Source organism: Scomber japonicus, chromosome 17, assembly GCF_027409825.1.
Source record: "Scomber japonicus isolate fScoJap1 chromosome 17, fScoJap1.pri, whole genome shotgun sequence".
Taxonomy (NCBI): domain Eukaryota; kingdom Metazoa; phylum Chordata; class Actinopteri; order Scombriformes; family Scombridae; genus Scomber; species Scomber japonicus.
Genome location: NC_070594.1, coordinates 20,599,555 through 20,620,165, shown reverse-complemented (window position 1 = coordinate 20,620,165; position 20,611 = coordinate 20,599,555). Strand labels below are relative to the sequence as shown.

At 40.9% G+C, this 20,611-nt stretch overlaps 3 protein-coding genes across 3 annotated transcripts in view; 2 read left to right on the top strand and 1 right to left on the bottom strand.

Annotated features, from left to right (window-relative positions):
- Positions 1–502: 502 nt before the first annotated feature.
- dtl (denticleless E3 ubiquitin protein ligase homolog (Drosophila)) lies at positions 503–6,180 on the bottom strand. Its single transcript, XM_053336710.1, has 15 exons — positions 6,047–6,180; positions 4,722–4,859; positions 4,536–4,628; positions 4,384–4,445; positions 4,097–4,217; positions 3,794–3,859; positions 3,554–3,669; positions 3,364–3,437; positions 3,153–3,256; positions 2,924–3,028; positions 2,448–2,560; positions 2,250–2,339; positions 1,885–2,008; positions 1,023–1,672; positions 503–568 (listed from the first exon to the last, which is right to left on the bottom strand). Exons 1-15 carry the CDS (start codon positions 6,096–6,098, stop codon positions 503–505), a joined length of 1,974 nt encoding a protein of 657 aa, XP_053192685.1. The 5' UTR covers positions 6,099–6,180.
- An 816-nt stretch (positions 6,181–6,996) lies between these two features.
- On the top strand, positions 6,997–16,214 carry ints7 (integrator complex subunit 7). Its single transcript, XM_053336609.1, has 20 exons — positions 6,997–7,163; positions 7,312–7,441; positions 8,195–8,341; positions 8,496–8,633; positions 8,749–8,795; positions 8,896–9,095; positions 9,210–9,332; positions 9,424–9,541; positions 9,652–9,786; positions 9,930–10,027; positions 10,630–10,869; positions 11,085–11,222; positions 11,562–11,768; positions 12,031–12,225; positions 12,453–12,556; positions 12,662–12,730; positions 13,187–13,319; positions 13,648–13,746; positions 14,199–14,384; positions 15,664–16,214. Exons 1-20 carry the CDS (start codon positions 7,070–7,072, stop codon positions 15,943–15,945), a joined length of 2,883 nt encoding a protein of 960 aa, XP_053192584.1. The 5' UTR covers positions 6,997–7,069; the 3' UTR covers positions 15,946–16,214.
- Positions 16,215–18,244: 2,030 nt separating this feature from the next.
- The window catches only part of lpgat1 (lysophosphatidylglycerol acyltransferase 1), a 46,011-nt gene continuing 43,644 nt past the window's right edge, over positions 18,245–20,611 (top strand). The window contains exons 1-2 of the mRNA XM_053336610.1: positions 18,245–18,823; positions 20,295–20,547. Coding sequence (XP_053192585.1) covers positions 20,310–20,547 — 238 coding nt within the window. The 5' untranslated portion in view covers positions 18,245–18,823; positions 20,295–20,309. The remainder of the gene's footprint in view (positions 18,824–20,294; positions 20,548–20,611) is intronic.

Sequence of the window (20,611 nt, the reverse complement as noted above, 5' to 3'; positions counted from 1 at the left end):
CTAAACTGTTACAGAGCTGATCTTTGACCAGCTTTCATTATAAATTTGAATGAAATTGATAAAAGGGCTCGAAGATGTGGATGTTTTTAACAGAATTAAATATTTTCTCTGCACTAAATATTTGATTTACCTGCTTAACTTCATCAAATGTGGGCAAATGTATTTAACACTAATGCATCTATTCAAGTGGTTTGGTCTGAGTAAAATGAAAGATTTACTCTGCGACACACAACTTGATTTCACATCCAGAGATTGTGCACAGCACCAGAAAATTGTGTAGGAGGCAACAGCAAAACCTCTGACCCAAATAAAACAAAAAGGCAGCCTCTCATAATGTGAAAACTGAAGCATCAAATATTCTCAATGACTGTTTTGTCATTCTGCATGCAGTCCAGGGTCATATAGTCATGTAATCTGGACATAGAACATTTAAAAATTGCCAATAAAATAAAAATACAGCTTTATAAACAGAAGCACAGATCATCTGATTGGCTCAAGCAGGTCACTCATTGGGCCTTGGCGTGAAATATGTGGAGATTTTCTTCATATTTTGTGGAGAACGGGTGGTCTGAAAAACAAGATTAAAAAAAAATTAAAAAAAGAAGTTAATCATCTTGATTGTAAAATGTTCCAAGTATGTGAAGATTAGCATTGATGAGAAGGGACATGCCTATCAAGTTATTTTGCTCCAGTGACTCTCAATGAAGATAAAAGATGGTAAGAAGCTTTGATTTCTTGACTGGCTACATTCCAAATCACTGAAGGTGAATGAAGCTGTTAATACACAGTCAGAAGAAATTACTTACAACACTGTAAAATAAGTACTGTGGTCCACTCTGCATTAAGAAAACATAACTTCAATGTTTCTGTCTCATGATCTAAGAGTTACAGTATGTCAAAGATATTTTCATGCTGAGTAGAGAACAGCAGACTACTTGGATGTGATAGAACATTAAATCTACTGAGAAAACGAAGAACAACAACAAACACTTTCATTTTGAACCTGAGATTTCTGTGCTTACCGGTGAAGCTGGTGTCTTGCCTTCAAGTCTCTTTGAGGCACTGGGGCTTCGGGGAGTACTGGGGCTCCCGTGACCTTTCTTCATCTTTTGGCCCATTGCTGACAACCAGTCCGTCGCTCTGGGAGAGCAGTTCTCCTTGCCAATCTGTCTTAACGAGACTTGTTTGTCCTCTGTGTGACTGTTTGTTTCTACCCGGCTCTCTTGAGCAGGGCAGCAGATGCCGGACAGGGCTCGGCTTCTCTTGGCCGCGGGGTAGAGTTCTGTAACGCAGTCGCACCGCTCTGCATCCTCGCAGCTGGCAGATGAACCGGCACCGGTCTCCAGCCTGCGTTTGGCCCTCCGCTCTGTGGGAGAGTTGCTGCTGCTCACTGGGCTCTGGGAACAAGGGCTTAGCACCCTACGGAGCTGCGGGCTGACCTGACTTGGAGATCTGTGACTGGGGGACAACCACTGTTTAATGGAGCACGGAGTTCTCTGGCGAACAGGAGTGGCTTTGGCTTCCTGAGAATGGACTGGTGAGGTGGTGCTGGAGGGTAGAGGCAAGGCGGCGCCACTGGGTGCACAGGCAGCTAGCTGGGGTGAAGCCAGTCCTCCAAGACTCTCTGTCCTCTGGTTCTTGGCAGGGGTTGTCTCAGTTTGGCGTGAAGGCCCTTTAAAAAAACAGCACAAGTCCTGTTTAATCCTCAGATATGACACCACAAAACCTATGACACATTTTGCAATCAAAGGCAGGACAGCAGTGATTTATAACATGCTAACATAGCATGTAGACAGCAGAAAAGTGAGGTTTTTTTATGTGGCAGTAAATAATAGCTGCTCATATGGTGACATGATAGTTTACACTGACAGTTGAAACACTTACTTGAGGGAGACTTAGGACGTGCCCAGCCTACAAGATTAGCCTCTCCTACTGAAGACTGGGCTCCGTCCATTTCCCGGTGAAGCCGCCAGATCCGCACAGTGTGGTCATCAGAACAGGAAGCAATCTGCCATGAGAGCAGTGGGGATTATACAAGGCCTAAATCCATCCTCTGGAGCTATTAAAACAGCTCAGTCTCACTCTACTAAAAAAACAAAAACCCTCTACACTAATTGTGGGTTTTGCACAAAAGGAAGCAGGATGGAGACTGTGCTGCTAGAATATCTGGTTTATGAATGTTTAAAGTCTGTTCCTTATAAAACACACACACACCAACACACACACCACAAAAAGCAAGATCATCTCACCTTAGTGAAATCATTTGGGCACCAGGCAACCGATGTCACCTCCTCATCGTGACCTTGAAGCATCATTGGAGGATGTTTGGGATCAGAGATCTGAAATAGAGAAATAAATGGAAGGTGAATGTGTCATATTGATCATCTTAAAACACAAACAACACTACAATTCTCCATCACATTGCCTCAAAATAGAAGAGAATGTACCTTCCAGATGTATGAGTGATTGTCACTTGAACCACTGGCCAAGAACTGGTCATCTGGGCTAATCGTGGACTTGATGTAAAAGGAGGAATTTTGGTGCCCACCGAAAACGGCCACTGTGGAGGGAAACCAATCATATTAATGCATGCTTTTCAAAATGGCTGCCTTGCTTGCATATTAACCAGCTGATTCAGTGTTGGTTAAGCAGGCCATTTAGAGGTCCGCACCACAGGACTTGAGCATATTCAAACTATCGCTTAAGGTATTAAAATGGGTTCATACAAGCACACAAAGCTTTTGCCTCTTTATATTTTCCATGTTTGAAACAGTGCCCTCTTGCTTTCCTGTCTGCTCGGCATGATAGTGAAAGAACATCAGTTTGAAGCTCCATCTAGTGATATGCAATGGTAATGACTTCACTGATATGCTGGAAAACACTATAACATCCTGTATGTGGTCTGAGTGGAGCTGTTGTTTACCTGGGCTTGTTTTTATTCCACTGACGTTGAACATGTAAATGTTGTCATCAGTACAGTTGCACATGACATTAGATCTTGTGGAGTCCAGGACAAGACCGGAATAACCTGCAACACACAAGCAGAATACAATACAGCTTATTCATGATCATTAGCTTAATAAAAGACTGTACTGAACTAAATTTGCATGATTTCAGTTCAACATGATGCTCACTGTTGCATAGAAACTCACCTAATCGCATGCGCATAGAAGAACCCGGGTATGCATAGGTCTGCAGTGGGACCGGATCATAACGGTGCACATTCATCTTCCTCAGATCCCACATCTTGATTACTCTGGTAGGGAGGGAAAAAAACACAATAGAAAAATCAACATCACCATGCATGTTTGCGCTAATAGTCATTTCATATGTCCGTATGCTAAAAACAATGTCGTTTCTTACCCATCCACAGCCCCAGAGGAGATGAGGGTGTGTTCATCCCGAAACAAAACCACTGTGACACTCTGCTGGGTGTCCTGCAAATAACAAAAGAGAAAGTGCTTGATGATCAGCCTTCTTTCTGAACTGCACCGGCCCTTTCAGTTTCATTTTATTTCATTAAACGGGGGTTTCTATGGTTCAGGAGACTCACCACACTGGGAGCCATGCCACGCATACTGGGCCGCCTCTTCTTTGTTTTAGACAGAGAGTTTGTCTCTGCTTTGTTGTGAGCACCACTGATCCGTTTCACCTGTCTGTAGAATCCATCTGAGAGAAAGAGAAGTATGGAAACAAATCTGTCAAATATATGATTCATCTAATTATTTCATATTGATTTTATGAGTTAAACTGACACAAATTAAAACCTGAACCTGAAATCTCTTATTGATACCTTTTTTGCTGCACCTGGTGTCCCAGACCATAATATTTCCATCTCTGGCTCCAGTGCAGAACACAGCTGTTAAATAGAGGACAAACATGGCTTAGTTAATATTATCCAAATTACTTAATTTAAATGAAGAGTTTAACCTTGTAAGCCAGTTTCTCATGTCATGTATGCACCTAATTTACAGTTCATACTAAAAAAAGACATCAAATCCAGTAGCCCATCCTGCTTGGTTTTAGTTGCCATATAGAGAAAAAACTGTTGTAAAAATTCCAAAAAATAGTTGGCATCGAATATACTGTACTATACCTTTCTCTTGTGGTGCACATGCAACAGATTTGAGGCTGCAGAGGTGACCCTTGAAGCTGCCCAACATCTCCCCTGACTTCACATCCCACAATCTGGCCATCTGGTCACCTGCAGCAGTTACCTGAGGATAACACGTGACCAATAAAATGCATTACAAAGAAGTTAAGATTGAAACTATTGGTCAGATTGATGAAATTACACACAAATCAGCAGCCAAGTGTTTTACAGGTGTTTAATGTGATTCACAGTGGACTAAAAATATGAAATCAGTTTGTTTTTCTACTTACCAGTTGAGCCTCCCCTGGTACCCACGCTATGTCAAAGACGGCATTCTCATGGGCCAGCCATTCTGAAAATGTAGGTGCACTGTTAACCAATGATATTTCAGGATGATGAAGAGGTAAGTTGCGGGGGAAAAAAAGGGACTCTACACACATACCTTTAAGTATGGGGTTTTCACGGCTCTCTGTGTTGTAGATCCTCACAATGCCTTCTTCATTAGCCGCTGCAAGAATATTCTGCAAGTGCCCCGCTGAAGAAAGATGGAAGAAGAGAGATTAGTTAATTTAATGAACCCCCCTATCTCACATGTGTATTTTCTGCTGAGGAATAGCAGACAAGTTACCAGAAGAGAACGCTAGTCCAAACGGTGGCACGGATTCACCCAGGTTGCCATAGGAGACGTGCTCATCATGACGAACACACTGGTAGCCCGCTAGCAAAGAGCTCAGAGGGTATTTGGGCCAGGGCTCTGCAGGAAGGGCTGTGGAGATAAATGGAGGTATATATAGTCAGATACTGCACTTCATATCATAATATTAGGACTATATCATGTCATGCTTTTACCAAACTCTGTTATCCAAATTCATCATTTTAAATAAACTGTAACTAACAAATAAACTGAGTTACTGAATAGTTTGTTTGTCATGATGTAAGAGTTTTAGTCTGATATGATGTAAAAGTAGGACACAGGACTTGTTTTGAGTCATATCACCCTAAATAAGTACTTATACACAGCAATGTAAAACAACTTTATTTCAAGTAAAAGTCCTGCATGAAAAGTCCTGCTTAAATAAAGTACATAAGTATTTGCAGCAAAATGTAGTTAAAGTATCACAGTAACAGTAGTGGTTTGGTCCCTCTGACATCATTAGATTATTAATACTGAAGCATCAGTGTTAAAGCAGCATGTTACTGTTGTAGCTGCTGTAGGTGGAGCTAGTTTCAACTACTTTATACACAGTTAGCTAGTCCAGTGGTTCCCAACCTAGGGGTGGGGCCCCTCCAAAAGGTCACAAGAGAAATCGGAGATGATTTGAGGGAGAGAAAAGAAAAAACAAGGTTCCAATACACACATCTGTTTTAAGTTTTTTCTCTAATCTTTTATTTCCGGTGAAATATTGGATAATTTCAACCTTTATTGAAATGAAACCATGTGAGAAGTTTAGAGGGAAAAAAATCTCTCGTTGTTAACAATTTACAGACAATGTGTTGTATTTTCAAAGATTGTTATAGTTTCCATTGTGTAAAATAAACGTAGTGAAGTAGAGAGCAGGGTTTCCCTCTGAAATGTAGTGAAGTGTGAGTGTAAAGTATCAAATGGAAGTACCTCTAAACTGTACCTGAATACAGTACTTGGCTCATTTCCACCGGTGCCATTAACCACCAACTTGGTACAACACAGCGCGTTATTTTAATGTAAGTTAAAGTGAATTTGTGCTTCTCCTGATCATTATAATCTATAACCGCAATGGCAACAGAAATGTCAAAGATCCAACATTAAACTGCAAACATAAAACATGCAGGTAATCTACCATCACTGATGTTAAACTGACCAAAGCTATCTTGTAAAATTGCAACATCGAAACTATGTAGATAGCACAATAACCCTGAGGGCACTCTCAGTAACTAAAAAGCCCCCAGATCTTCAGAAAACATGAATTTTCTCACCGTTCTGCCTTCGTCTGCCGACTCGTCTGTCAACAACTGAGCGAAACAGCATCCCTACACTGCGGCAGAAGACGATCTGATATAAACTTTCTTTGTAATTCTCAGAAGTTCGCTAGATCTTTAGCCTTTCCCCGTGTTGTCTTTCCCGCGAACAGATCTTGTGAACACAGGACTGAATACCCCGCTAAACTGACGTCACAAGCTCCCATTGGTTGAAACAGCCGCTTTCATATCCGGGTTCTTTGTCCCGCCGTCGCCCTGTTCAGCCCTTTCAAAATAAAGTAATTTGAATTTGAATGGCTACTGGTATGTGGATCCACATGAAATTACAAATATGAGGTGATGGAAGATGTATTCAAATCATTAACTGAAAGGAGTGATAATGTAATGTTTGAACTTACCAGATTGTTGCGCAAACGCATTGACTAAAAACAGTACACATCAACCACTCAAACAATGTCACAACATTCATCAGACATCATAATATAGTTAATAATGTTGGAATCATCATTATATTGTTGGAATATTATTACTAATGCTTTTAAAAGTAGGCAGTACTTGTATTTGATAATAGTGGATTTAATTAATAAAGGACTTCAGTATAGTGCATTTGATGTTATTCTGCAAATACGTACACATCTAAATTGACTCACATATTACAAGCGCTTTATTATGAAAACTGAAACTGTATACCGCGTAAGTACTTCTGCTATAACATCCGGATGTGCAAATGTTCTTGTGGTATGATGGCGACGGAATGACCCGCTGTACTTTGCCTCTGATTGGCTAGTACTCGTCAGTTGTGTTGGTCAAATTTAGATATGAGGAATATGATTGGTTAAAATTAGGGCAAGAATATCACAGCAAGCCAATCAGAGGTAGATTGGGGCGGGTCACGACTGCGGTATCCTAGGAAAAAAATATCGCCCTCTGTGTGTTGTGTTCGCCACCTGAACAGTGAAATGCTAACGGCTAATGGGTGCTGTCAAGACTGAGGTATTTAGTGGAAAAAAATAAATAATAATGTCGCTTTCCACTGCACGGTCATTTCTATCAGAGGCTTGTTATGGAGAACAAGAACTGGACGCCAACTCCGCTCTCATGGAGCTGGACAAAGGTGCGTAACTAGCTCGCTAACTCGTTAGCATAGGGCTGTATCTCAGGTTGAAGCCTGTTCTTATGTGTTGTGACTGTTTCATGTGTCGGTTTTTCTAAATGTAATGACCAAATGAGGAGTCCCTGATTTGTTGTTGCTTTAATTCCAGGGTTGCGGTCCGGGAAGCTTGGAGAGCAATGTGAGGCTGTGGTGCTCTTCCCCAAACTCTTCCAGAAGTACCCTTTCCCTATCCTCATCAACTCTGCCTTTCTGAAACTCGCAGACATCTTTAGACTTGGGTATGAATACTTTATAAGTCCCCGTGTTGTCCAAAATAGATTGAATCAGCCTGTTTATTAAGTATGTATAGCTAAAACTAATGCAAACTTTTACAAGCTTGTAACAAAAGCCTCTCAGTAAGTCCCAGTCTGCAGCAAGTTAAATTAAACAGCACCACTAATTACAGCCTTCAGACTCGTGATAAATTTAAATCAACTTTATAGCCTTCATAAGTGTAGCATTTATCTCAGGGCTGTATTGCACTACTTTTAGTTACAGTAGGTGTACCCAATAAGCTGACAACTGATTGCATACTGAGTAAACTATTTACTTAACATAACAATGCAGTTATATACTGCACATACTGCATCGCTCATGTGTATATCTGTATATTTTATGTGTCCTCTAAGCTGCTCATAGTAGTTGATATCCTGTACACAAATTCTTAATGTCTAAATTGCTTTTGTTATTGGTTGTCAACTGTACTTGTGCTGGTTCAAATACAATAAAGTAGAATCTAATCTAATATCAAGTAAAGCTACCCAAAGATTGCTGGTTATAGCTGCTTGCTTTTTTGCATCTCATGTAATTATTAATAGACTACTTTATTCATGTTTTTTGACTGTTGATCAGCCTGAAATTTGATTGTGATTTTATCAAATAAAAAAATGAGTTGATTAGCAGGAAGTAATCATTAACGTTAGTTGTAGTGAAACTGGTTTCATCATGGCACAGACCACTTTGTTTATGAATGCGTGTTTCTCTGATTTCAGAAACAACTTCCTGCGCCTCTGCGTGCTGAAAGTGACCCAACAGAGTGAGAAACATCTGGAAAAGATTCTCAATGTGGATGAATTTGTGAAGAGGGTGTTCTCTGTCATCCATAGCAATGACCCTGTGGCCAGAGCTATCACTCTAAGGTAATAATATGTAAAAGAAAATAGAACCAAGTTTTACATTATGCCGACTGGATAAAGGCCATAACGCTGCACTGCTGTATAGTCTCAGAATAAATGAGTGATACATGATTGCCATTCTTCCCACTCAGTTTCCATGTTGTTCCTTTTTGTTCAGGATGCTTGGTAGTTTGGCCTCCATCATCCCAGAGAGGAAGAATGCCCACCACAGTATTCGCCAGAGTCTGGACTCTCATGACAACGTGGAAGTGGAGGCTGCAATATTTGCTGCTGCAAGCTTCTCTGCACAGTCAAAGTAAGGAAACACACAATGTTGTGTAAGATTAGCTGTAAGGTATATAACATCTGGCATGCTGTTGCACATTTTCTTTCGATGCAAATGTTTTTAAATTGCTGTTTCCCTTTTTCAGAGACTTTGCAGCTGGAATTTGCAACAAAGTCAGTGAGATGATTCAAGGTGAATTTTGTGCACTGACAGAAGAAATTACAGCCATGATTTTAAGCACATTACAAACTTTATAAACCACTGTTCAAATATTTGTCTTGCTCCACTCCAGGTTTAGACACTCCAGTGGAGCTGAAGCTGAAGTTAATCCCCATGCTGCAGCACATGCACCACGACGCTAGCTTGGCATCCAGCAGCAGAGAGCTTCTACAGCACCTGGTCAACTCCTACCCCTCCACCCCGATGGTCATCGTCACCCTGCACACTTTCACCCAGCTGGCTGCCTCTTCCCTCATCGATATACCCAAACAGGTAAGACCATGCCAGTATCAGAGTGGTACCCCGCAAAGACCATGCACTGTTGCTATTATTAAGGTTTATTCTGTCTAATTTGTAAAGTCTAAATGAGATTCCTTATTCTTACAGCTACAGCTTCTCCTTCAGTACCTGAAAGATGACCCGAGAAAAGCCGTCAAGAGACTTGCAATTAATGACTTAAAGCTGCTGGCTAAAAAGGCTCCTCATCTGTGGATCAGAGAAAACACTCAGGTAGTACTTCAGATGCTGACCGTTTTAATGCAGGGTTTTCTTCATATGGATATGAAACCTGAAGTTAATATTATTGTGGTGTTACTTGCAGACCCTCTGTGAGTGTGCGTTAACCAGCCCCTACAGCAGTCTGAAGCTGGGGATGTTGGCTGTACTCTCCACCCTTTCTGGAACAATCGCAATCAAGCAGTATTTTCATAATATCACAGGTAGCACTCACTTCATGTCATACTGTGTATATATTTGTATGGTATCATTTTATTTTAGAATCACTGTTATTTGTCTCGTGAGTAACTCTGATCTCAAACATCCCTCTCAGGTAGCTCTTCAGTTCCCCCCCGGCTGACTGACCTTGTTAAACTGGCACAAGAATGCTGTTACCACAGTAACCTGGCAGTGGCTGCACACGGGATCATAGTGCTTACCAACATTGCCATTTCCTATCCAGAAAAAGGTTAGTTCCTGTGTGTCATAGGCTGGGTTAAGTACTCTTGTAATGCCAGTTACTCTTCAGGACTTTGTTCTCAGATTCATCCCACTGATGTTTGCTGATGTGTGCGGAGGCTAAGTGCTTCTGTGTGTATTCCCCTGCCTCAGATATTGTACAGTTGGAGCAGGACACAGTTTTGGGGGTGGAGTCCCTTCTGATGCTTTGCAGTCAAGACAACAGCCCCACTGCCCAGGCCACGCTCAAAGTAAGACAAGATATGACCCTAAAAAAATAGGTTACATGTGGACATCAGAAATTGATTAGAATAGAATAAAATAGACATTATTGTCATTGCACAAGAAGTACAATGAAATTTGCTGTGCCATGCACATTAATTAAAACTTATCTCGTTATAGTACCAATTGAAATGTGTTTGTAGCACATAATATATAGAAACATGTCAAGTGCTAAATGCTGACATCAGATTTGCAATTTTGCTTGCTCTTTGATCACATAGGCATTTCTGACTGTACTTCACTTAAGCAAACTTCAGGCATGGATGCTCTGTTTGTTTTTTTCAAATGATAAAAGTAAAAAGTGTTGTTTTGATATACAGTTGTACCAAAAACTCACATATTATATTGGCAAAAGGATCAACAAATGAAAACGTTACCCAGGGAAAGCACTGTGTTCAATATTCTTATTAATGTCTGCGTAGTGTGACACACTTAAGATGCTTTACAGTGTTTTCCATCTTTGAGATCTGTCAGACAAATGTCACATTGCAACTAAAAAGGGGTTATTGGGTTTTATTGATAACCAGCTCTCTATGTTTTAATGTGTTTAATGTAACACTTTGCTTTCTAGACGGCCCTCACGTCATTGGTTAAGCTGCTGAAAATTCGCCAACATCTCAGCCAATCAGCTGTGGAATTCCTGCTGGGCCAGCTCCACTTATCCTGCGACTCCTCTCGTGTCCTCATGTGTCACGCTCTGGCAGCCATCGCCACCCACCTGCCGGTGTTGGGCGACGGCATGCTGGGAGATCTAGTGGACCTGTACAGAGTGGCTAGTCACTCCTCCACTGACAAGCAGCAAGAGCTTCTGGTGAGAGTTCATCAGCTGCTACACAGACAATGTTATAGTAATGCTATATTTTAGGAACAGGCACATGAGACTTCAAACAGCTTTAAAATGAAACTAAAGTTAATAATCCTGTGAGATTCATCACAAATGTGCACTAACCTGTTTTCTGAAAATAGTATTCTTGTGTTTTTGCACTCTCTGATTTCTCCACCCTCGACTGACTGTGATTCCTGCAGGTTTCCTTGGCAACAGTGATTTTTGTTGCCAGCCAGTCGTCTCTTTCAGCAGAAGTGAAGACTGTCATCAAACAGCAGCTGGAGAATGTTGCTAACGGCTGGACGGTGTACCGCATCGCACGGCAAGCTTCACGCATGGTAATCTCACTACCAGCAATATATTAATCATCAGCTATTGATCATATGGCAGTATAATGTCTGTGTGAAGGGTTAAAGTTGAATCTGAACACTTGACACACATTGGTCATCACCCTTTGATAGCCTGCTGATGAGTGTGTGCAGATATTAAGATTTCTTCTTTATTTAAACTCTGACAATCTTTACTATCCTCATATAAACTTATGCTTTCAAATGACCTCGAGTCTGTTGTTAGAAGAAACACCAGTGCGGACACATTGCTTTATTTGAATCAAAAAAGTGTCAGAAGCCTTCCAGCACCTGAAACAGGATCATAAAATGTGTATCATTAATCCACAGGGGTGTCATGAGTTCTCCAGCGAGCTGTACCAGAGTCTGCGGACCCGCGTAGCCTCAGAGCACTTCTACTTCTGGCTAAACAGCCTGAAGGAATTCTCCCAGGCCGAGCAGTGCTTGAGTTACATAGAGGACGGAGACTACAGCGGAGCCATGACTGCCATCGCCGAAGCCCTGCGCTCCTACCAAAAGGGCATCGCCTCCCTCACAGTCAGTTAACCGCCGGGCATCTTCTGCTTGTCAAAAAACATTAATAACACTTCCTCCTCCTTCGCCAGTGACAGATGCTTAAAGCTGTTGATACTCAGTCTTGAGAGTCGTTTTTTATCTGAGCTTATTCCACAGCGATCCAGACTGTTAATGGATTAACACACCTAATACCTGACTGTATCTTGTTAGTTCAACTCAACATAGACCAAACTGTTTAACTGTAGTCTTAACATACTGTTATCTAATTAATCCCTCCCTCCAGGCTGCCAGCACTCCCCTGAGCCCTCTCACATTCCAGTGTGAGTTCATTAAGCTGCGGATCGACACCCTGCAAGCCCTGTCACAGCTCATTTGTACCTGCAACAGCCTGAAGACCAGCCCTCCTCCCGCCATTGCTACAAGCATCGCCCTCACCTCAGGCAACGAACTGCAGCGCTGCGGACGTATCTCCATGCAGGTAAAAACATCAGCTCAGGTGGAAGTTGAGGCCAGCCAGCAGGAAATGGGTTTGGTTTTCCCTGGCTGTAATGTGTATATGTGTAGATTAAATAGTATTTTCAAAGGACTCAGAATTTACATGGAGTGAGATACATCTAAGTGAGATTGAAACCTTATACTTGCACTATGCAGTCATAATAAATGTGCTCTTTATGTTGTAAATCCTGAACTGCTCTTTATTTTCAGATGAAGGTATGCATGGATGAGTTCAGAAGTCTGGCAGCTCGCTACTCCGATTTACACCAGTCATCGTTTGACGCTGACTACGCCACCCTCCGTAATGTGGAGCTGTATCCTTTTAACACATCACAGTGACTTCACTTCACACTCGCAGCCTTTTTTGACAACTGTGGTTTTCTCTGCTGTGATGGATTTTTCTTTAACTGTCTGTTCAGACAACAACAGAGCTGTTTGCTTGTCTCTCATGTCATAGAGGCTCTGATACTGGACCCGCAGGCAGCCAGGTGAGATCTGTTCTCATAGTGTAAAAAGGTGGAACACTGTGATTTGTTTGGTGTTTTTAGGAGAAATTAAGTAAGTGAACAAACAGTGTATTAGATTCTGTTTCATTTACAACCTTCAGAGCAATTCACTGTAAAGTAAAATAAACTCATTTTCTTGTGTTTTCACTGGTTTGGCAGTTTAGAAAAGGTAGATTATGTGTTAGACTGTTAGAAATATTTTTGGAAAATGTCGCCTCAGTTTATTTGCATGTTGTTACCAGTTAGAAAACAATGTCTGCACACTTAGATACACATGGCACAGGAAAGGAGATAAAAGCATGCTCGTTTAATTTGATGAAAAGGTTGAGTTTTCTGTTGAGGGTGCTTTACTGTAATCCACTTCCACTGAAGGCGTTCTCCTGGCAGACGTTTGACTCTAACAGTTTGTCTCTCCGTCTCTCCGTCTCTGTTATCTAGTTTTCAGGAGTACGGCACCCTCGGGGTGGTTCAGACTGAGAGCGAATATGAGCGACGGATGATGTCAGTCTTTAACCGTGTGCTGGAAGAAGTGGAGGGGCTCGCCAAGAAACACCCCCCTGTTTCACACTTGGTATGATGAATACAATACAAATAGTTGTGACAAATTCTCTGCTGGTATCTCATATAACATACAGTATGTGGTGTATTTGTCATGTAAAGCTTATTCTACTGCTGTACTTATATTTGCTTTTAAATTGTTTTTAGTTTATTTTAAATGGAAAGTCACACTTATAAAGATATTTTCTATATATTCTATGTATAAATTGTTGTTTGACAGGTTAACAAGACTTTTCCTTGGTTAAATAAAGGACAATTTAAGAAAAAATGGAAGTTAACAGCTGCAAATTGCTTATAATGTCAATAATGTGAATCTGTTGTTTGCTGTTCTTGTTCTTCAGCATACAGGTTGTCTGTGTGATGCTGTCATAGCTTTGCTGAAGGTGCCGCTGTCTTTCCAGAGGTACTTCTTCCAAAAGCTCCAGTCGACCAGCATTAAGGTAACTAATGTTTGTAATCACTTTAAATAGAGATGCATGTCCAGTTCTCAATCCCAGACACCAAATAGAATCTGAAACATGAAGACCCTTCTCATTATTTGCTTTTAAATAATGTATGAGGGTTTGGTTTCGTGTTCATCAGATACTGTAAATACAAGTAGAACAGTTGAGATTACACCTGTGTATAGGTTTTCACAGATTTACATTCAGGTGAAATGAGAGTTCAACACCATGCACACTACATGGATAGGTTGTTTTATTTACATCAGTGTCACAGCAGCTCACATGAAAACAGTATGAAAAAAATATATAAATAAAATATACATGCATTCAAGTGTCAGTCTCACAGTTGCACCATACAGCTGAAAATAGGAAAGACTGTCTGTTAGAGGATATTCTGTCTTTAACTCGTAAGGCTGATTAAGGTATGTCTTGTTTTGGGTGTTTTTCAGCTGGCTCTGTCTCCATCACCACGAACACCAAGTGAACCAATCCCAGTGCAGAACACCCAGCAGCTGACTCTCAAGGTAGAAGGAGTGGTGCAGCACGGTTCGAGCCCAGGGCTCTTCAGGAAGATCCAGTCTGTCTGTCTCAACGTTACTTCAGTTCTCCAGAGCAAGACAGGGCCTGACTACAAGGTATCTTCATCTGTGTTTCTCCTCAATTCTTAGTATAGCTTGTCCTGAGTATATTACTGTTTGTTCCATTTATTGAAGCTCAAATCGGGTATTCTTAACATAATGTATAATGTTAGATACATGCCAATTTGCCTACAAGCATGAGCGCAGCACTGAAGACGCCATCTCAGCATTTTGCACTTAATCTCCTAAGTACCTTCAGAGCACAAAAGCCTACACTCTAATTTTATTTATTGATTTCAGTATTTAATACTGTGCAACCCTACCTGCTGAAGGATGTGAGTGTTAGCACCCTGGTTTTATTATATGTTTAACTAATAGAACACACAGGACAGCTATAGTCTTTACATTGTACACTAATCACTGCTGGAAAGTACATCACAATAATTATAATGTAATATGCTGACGATACAGTGATTACAGTGATTTTGAGCCTTCTCCACATGAACATGGACCCTTGTGTGTACCACGATGAGGCTGAAAACCTCATCAAGTGATATGACACCGACTATCTCATTCTAAATGTCACCAAAACATAGGAGATGGTCTTTGTACTGAGGCAACTGACTGGTGACTGACCATGAGCCAGTGGTCATAAAAAAAACCCTAAATCATTCAGGTGTCCTCGAGTAAATACTCACCACACAGACAACCTTCTCTGCTGGAAAACACCCATTTTTAAACCTGTGTAACAGACTACAGCAGAGACTTCACTTTCTGAGGAGATTGAGGCTCTATGGATCCTAGAGAGCATCATTAGATGTGGAATTACAGTATGATTGAGCAGCATGAAAAGCAGGCTTGCCAGCATGCACAAAACAGTCATTAAGGTTATTAGGGGAAAAAAGAATAAGAGCCCATATAGAGGCTGTACAAGCAGACAGTTATGAAACCAGCAACAAAAATCACTGCAGACCCTAAACATCCCCTCTTTTCTGAATACTAACCTCTTGCCACCAGGAAGAAGACTCTGCGTGCCAAAGTGCAAATCAAAACACTTGAAGTTATTGTTCGTTTCAGCATCCATCACGCTGCCCAACTCTAATGCTAAATCTTAATTAAATAGGGCGATGTGCAGTAAATACACTAGCACTGATGCACTTTAACTCTTAGCAGTCGTGTTAAGAGTTAGTCAAATGTCTTTTTTTATGTTTTTTAAGATGTATTTATGTGAAGCAGTTGTCTGGCATTGCACCAAATGATCCTTATGTTTTTGTGAAAGAATTGTAGCACTAGACTGTGGAAACTTTCCTCTCCTCACATATTTTATACTTTTCAGATTGCGCTTGACACAAAAACTAATGAGATCGAGCAGCGGGTAGAACCCCACAACGACTACTTCAGCACCCAGTTCTTGCTGAATTTCTCCATACTGGGCACTCACACCGTCACCGTGGAGGCCTCCGTGGTGGATGAGAGCGGCATTGAGTGGAAGACCGGGCCCAAGACGACAGTGTCAGTCAAGTCCCTGGAGGATCCGTACTCACAGCAGCTGCGCCACCAGCTGCAGCAAAGTGGAGCCCAGCCCGCTCCACAGAGGAGTGCGTACGCTCGTTTCTAGTAAATGTGCCCTTGACGCTTTATTTTTTAATTTTTTTTTTATTAGCTTGTGTACTTGACCTGTTACGTCTTGCAGAAACTGTAATCAGTATGTACATAATATCTTTTTCAATGATTAAAAGACAAGATTTAATTTTAATTCTAAACACTCAGTGTAATCTATCTAAAATATTGTTTGATCAAGTGGAAATGGCCTGAATGTGTATTAAAGGAGAGGTTCAGAATTTTCAGTCAGGTGCCCATATGAACAGTGAAAGAGCGTATCCTTGGTCATTTTGTGCAGTAGTGCATTTAAAAGTTGATCTGAAACTTATATGAGGCTTTATTAGTCAGAGTTAGTCATATCAAGTGCATATCTGCCAAATTATAGTCTTTTAGCATCAAATTCCCTCCTTGTTGAGCTGTGGTGGAAGTATAGTAACAAAAAGAGGGAATTTGGCACCCAAAAGACTAACACTGAGAGATGTCTATTTCATTTTGACTCATTTGGAGGGCTGAAGCTTCATGGAGGCTTGTGGATTTCACATTATAGTTTAAGTGAATTATGAATTGATCTTCTAATGGTCCGTATGAGCAGAGACGGATTACAGCGTGAAAAATTGATTTCAGTGTTCATTTTCAACCTGACTACTGTTTTAAGACAGACTCTACAAATTGTGGAGCCATTCTTCTAAGTCCCCACATTATTTGACTCATATATAACCCAGAGGCAAACATTTTCAGTGTAAAAATATCACCAGATAATGCAGGCTTGCTTGTTATTCCTTGACCATATTCTTAATCCAATAATATTTCGTGCAGAAATCTTCAGGGACGATTTGGTATTAAATGCCCTTGGTTTGACTGTGGCATCTATTCTGCAGTAAGTATAATAATAGTCTGCCACCAGGGGGCAGAATATAGTCATGTATTGAACGTTGTCTGAGGCGCACTACAATCTCATAATATCGATTCTAGTTTCATGAGTAATCACATCATTTAGCAGCCAGAATTTACACTTTTAGACTTTATTTTGTGTTTATCCCAACAACTGGATTTTACAATGTATTACTGACCTGCAATCTTCTGCTTCTCCAGTTGTGTTAACCAAAATGTAAAACACCCCCACTCTACTGTTCCACATTTTTTAACAGATTTGCTAAAACATAGTTGCACAAATAGTCCTCGCGTCCTCCTCGTTTCTGATTCAAAAATTTAAAAAAAGGAAAATCCATCTGATTTCAGTGACCTCATGAATCCAGACTGATGACATCATCTCAAAATTACTCGTTGTCACCGCAGCTGGGATGAGTCGAGATGAAGTAACACGATTTGTTCACAAAACGAGAAAAACTGCTATTTCTTTCCTACAATAAAATCCTATCAGCGCTTGACAGCAGGGCGCCTGCGCACTGACGAGCGTCAAGTTAGAAATAAAATAAATTAGACTTCCCCTTAGGGTTTTCAAAATAAAAAGTAAAACTGAATGTACGTTGTGAAATTTTAATACTATAAAAATATTTTCTCAACACATTTAGAGCACACATTTCTTGGGGTTGTTAATTATATGAGGTGTCTCTCTTTAGAAAATCAACATAGGAATCAAATACAACATTGGCATTTATTTAAAAATATGGTTGCAATGTTTTAGTTATTATTATTAGTTGTATTAAAGCCTACGTTTTCTATTTTTTATTTTAAATTATCCTGACTGTACACAGACATACATTTCTAACAATTCCATTGTCTTGTTATGGTTTTGTTTTATTATTATTATTACTATTATCATTAGTATTATCATTATTATCATTATTATTATTATTATTATTATTATTTTATTATTATTATTATTATTTCACGCTTGATTGGCAATGTAAACTCATGCCAATAAAGGCCATTTGAATGTAATACATTAAATCCAGAGGGATTGGTGCCGAGGATGATTCAAATTGTCGCAAAACCCGCACAGAAGAAGAGCTTGTCTCAGCTGGGGTTTTTATCTGGTCCTTTGTAGATGATAATCCTAAATTTGCGTCACACTTGCGAGATTCGTGTGCATTGTTCCTTTACTGGGGGTACTGTTGGTCATTGTACAAAATAATGACTTTTTATAATGGGACCCCGCTGTGGTTAATATCTTGTTAGATTTTACTACAACAAAACACTTTAGGGTCAAGGAAATATTATGGTTTGTGGCCAGTGATCACTCTCGCGAGATCTTTCCACAAATCTGGGGTTACATCTAGACCTGATTGTTTGCATTAAGCTTTTATTTTGAAGGCGGGGCGCATCGTATCCGCTTATGCTGTGTTGATCTTTTGTGTACATTGACGTGGTGTGACACGGGCTCCGGAGGCAGATAATAACGGGTCCTGCCTGACTACGAAACAACAAATCGGCGTTTTTTCTCATTTTGATGCTCGTATACGGTTTTCAGTGTGTGTAGCGTTTGCTTCACCGGCAGAGCTGCGTTGATCCCCATCCGCTGAGCCCGACCCACCTCTCGTCCATCGTCGCTGATGGGAGCTCAGTAGCTAGCTAACTTGGCGATGAAGATGATGATGGTGATGATGATGATGATGATGCATCGGAGGATTTATCCCGGTGTCTCTGGCTGAGATGGAGCCTAGCTAGCGAGCTAACGGAGCCCGCCGGGGATCCAGTTTGCCCGAGCAGCCGCGGATAACGTCAGCTAAATGGGCTCATCTGCGCTTTTATCGCGTTATTACCCCACGTTTCCACCTCTGTCCCCTGATTTGATTTGATAAGAGACACTGACCATGTTAACGATAGCGGCTAACTTAACCGTGTAGGTTAGCCACACGTGACTCCGTTTATATTGCTCCCACAATTAGCTTCATCTCTTCGGCCGTCCGCGGATGCTTCAGTGACATTAACGGGTGAGTAGCAGCGGCCACCGGGGTGAGACTCAATGTCAGGGTCGGACTATACTCTGGAGGGGGTATACGGATAATGCGCTTTGCACCAGCCTCGGAGTCAACATTCACTAATGTCTCCTAAAATACAGGATTTAAAGCTCATTATTTTCTTGTATCAGACATGTCTGTGTGTTTCACCGTCTCCGCACACGTTTCTTTACATCTGCTCCCGTAATGCTAACTCAGCCCGCTGCTAGCTAGCATGTCATGGGAGTACTCGACCACGTCCCGTGCGACTGGTCCTTTTATGGTCCTCGTCTTTGCGTGTATTATTGTTACAGCTAGGCAGCTAGCGAGCAGCCAGTCACGACCAACAGACGGCTACTGTCCATAATAAATCCCCTCTAATAGTAATGAGATGATAATGTACACTACGCCCGTGTTACAGTTAAATTCCATGTATTAGCCTCACCCCAGTTTCTCCACCCTGGATAATATAACACCAGTGGTAGAAACCACCAAGTACATTTACAAAAGTACTGCACTTAAGTCCAGATTTGATAAACCTGCTACTATATACTCCCATACATTTCAGAGGAATATACTGTACTTTCTTCTCCACTACATTTATCTCACAGCCTTAGTTACTTTTCAGATGAAGATTTGACACAATGGATAATATAGCAAGCTTTTAAAATACAAAACTGAAGATGAAACGAGTGGTTTCTAACCTTTTGGGCATCTTACAAAAAGCAGTGTATTGTCAGGGTCACATTTCTGATGTCTATGATATGTTAACAACTCCACCAAATAGTGAGTTTCCCCCCTAAACTTCTCACATGGCTTCATTTCAGTAAAAGTTTCAATTCAAGATATATATTTCACCAAAAATCAAAGATTAGAGAGAACTGAAAACACATTTGTGTATCAGAACTGTGTTTCTTCCTGTTTCCTCTCCTAATAATCATCTCACGACCCCTCAGACTTATCTGGTGACCCTTTGGAGGGGCCTGACCCCTATGTTGGGAATCATTGCACTGAAGTAGCTAACTGTATAAAGTAGTGTAAACTAGCTCCACCTCCAGCAGCTACAACAGTAACATGCTGCTCTAACACTGATGCTTCACTATTAGTAATCTAATGATGTCATAATAATATATCAATCAGAGGGAACAAACCACTACTTCTACTACAATACTTTAACCACATTTTGATGCTAATACTTGTGTCTTTTACTTAAATAGGATATTTCATGCAGGGCATTTACTTGTTGCAGAGTATTTTTACATTTCTGTACTGCTACTTTTACTTGACTAAAGGATCTGTATTACTTCTTCCACCTTGGTGTAACATATAGCTGATTTGTGTCTTGTTCACATAGCGACAGTTTGTTTACTGTAAGGATAACGTTGTGCACACACATGCCCTGTGTTATCCTCTGGTAAACCACAAAAGCTGGGATGCTACAGCTGCTGTCTGTCTTGTGTTTCAGACGGTGTGTATCAGGATGGCACAGCTCTTGGACAGTGCCGGCAAACTGGGCTGGATTCTGCTCAAGTCTGTGACACGTTTCGTGTTTATGTTCCTCAACAATTGTGCAGCCATCCCATCCTACTGCGTCTACCTGATCCTGCTTCAGCCGCTGAGAATATGGGACAGCTCCACTTTCTGGCACATTGAAGGAGTCATGTTTAAATGGTTGCTGGCCATGGTTTCGTCATGGGGCTGGATCGCAGGTTATACAGGTAAGATAGTTTGATTCATTGTTGTCGTTGACATTTTCCACATGCTGGACTTGCTGTTGGAGAA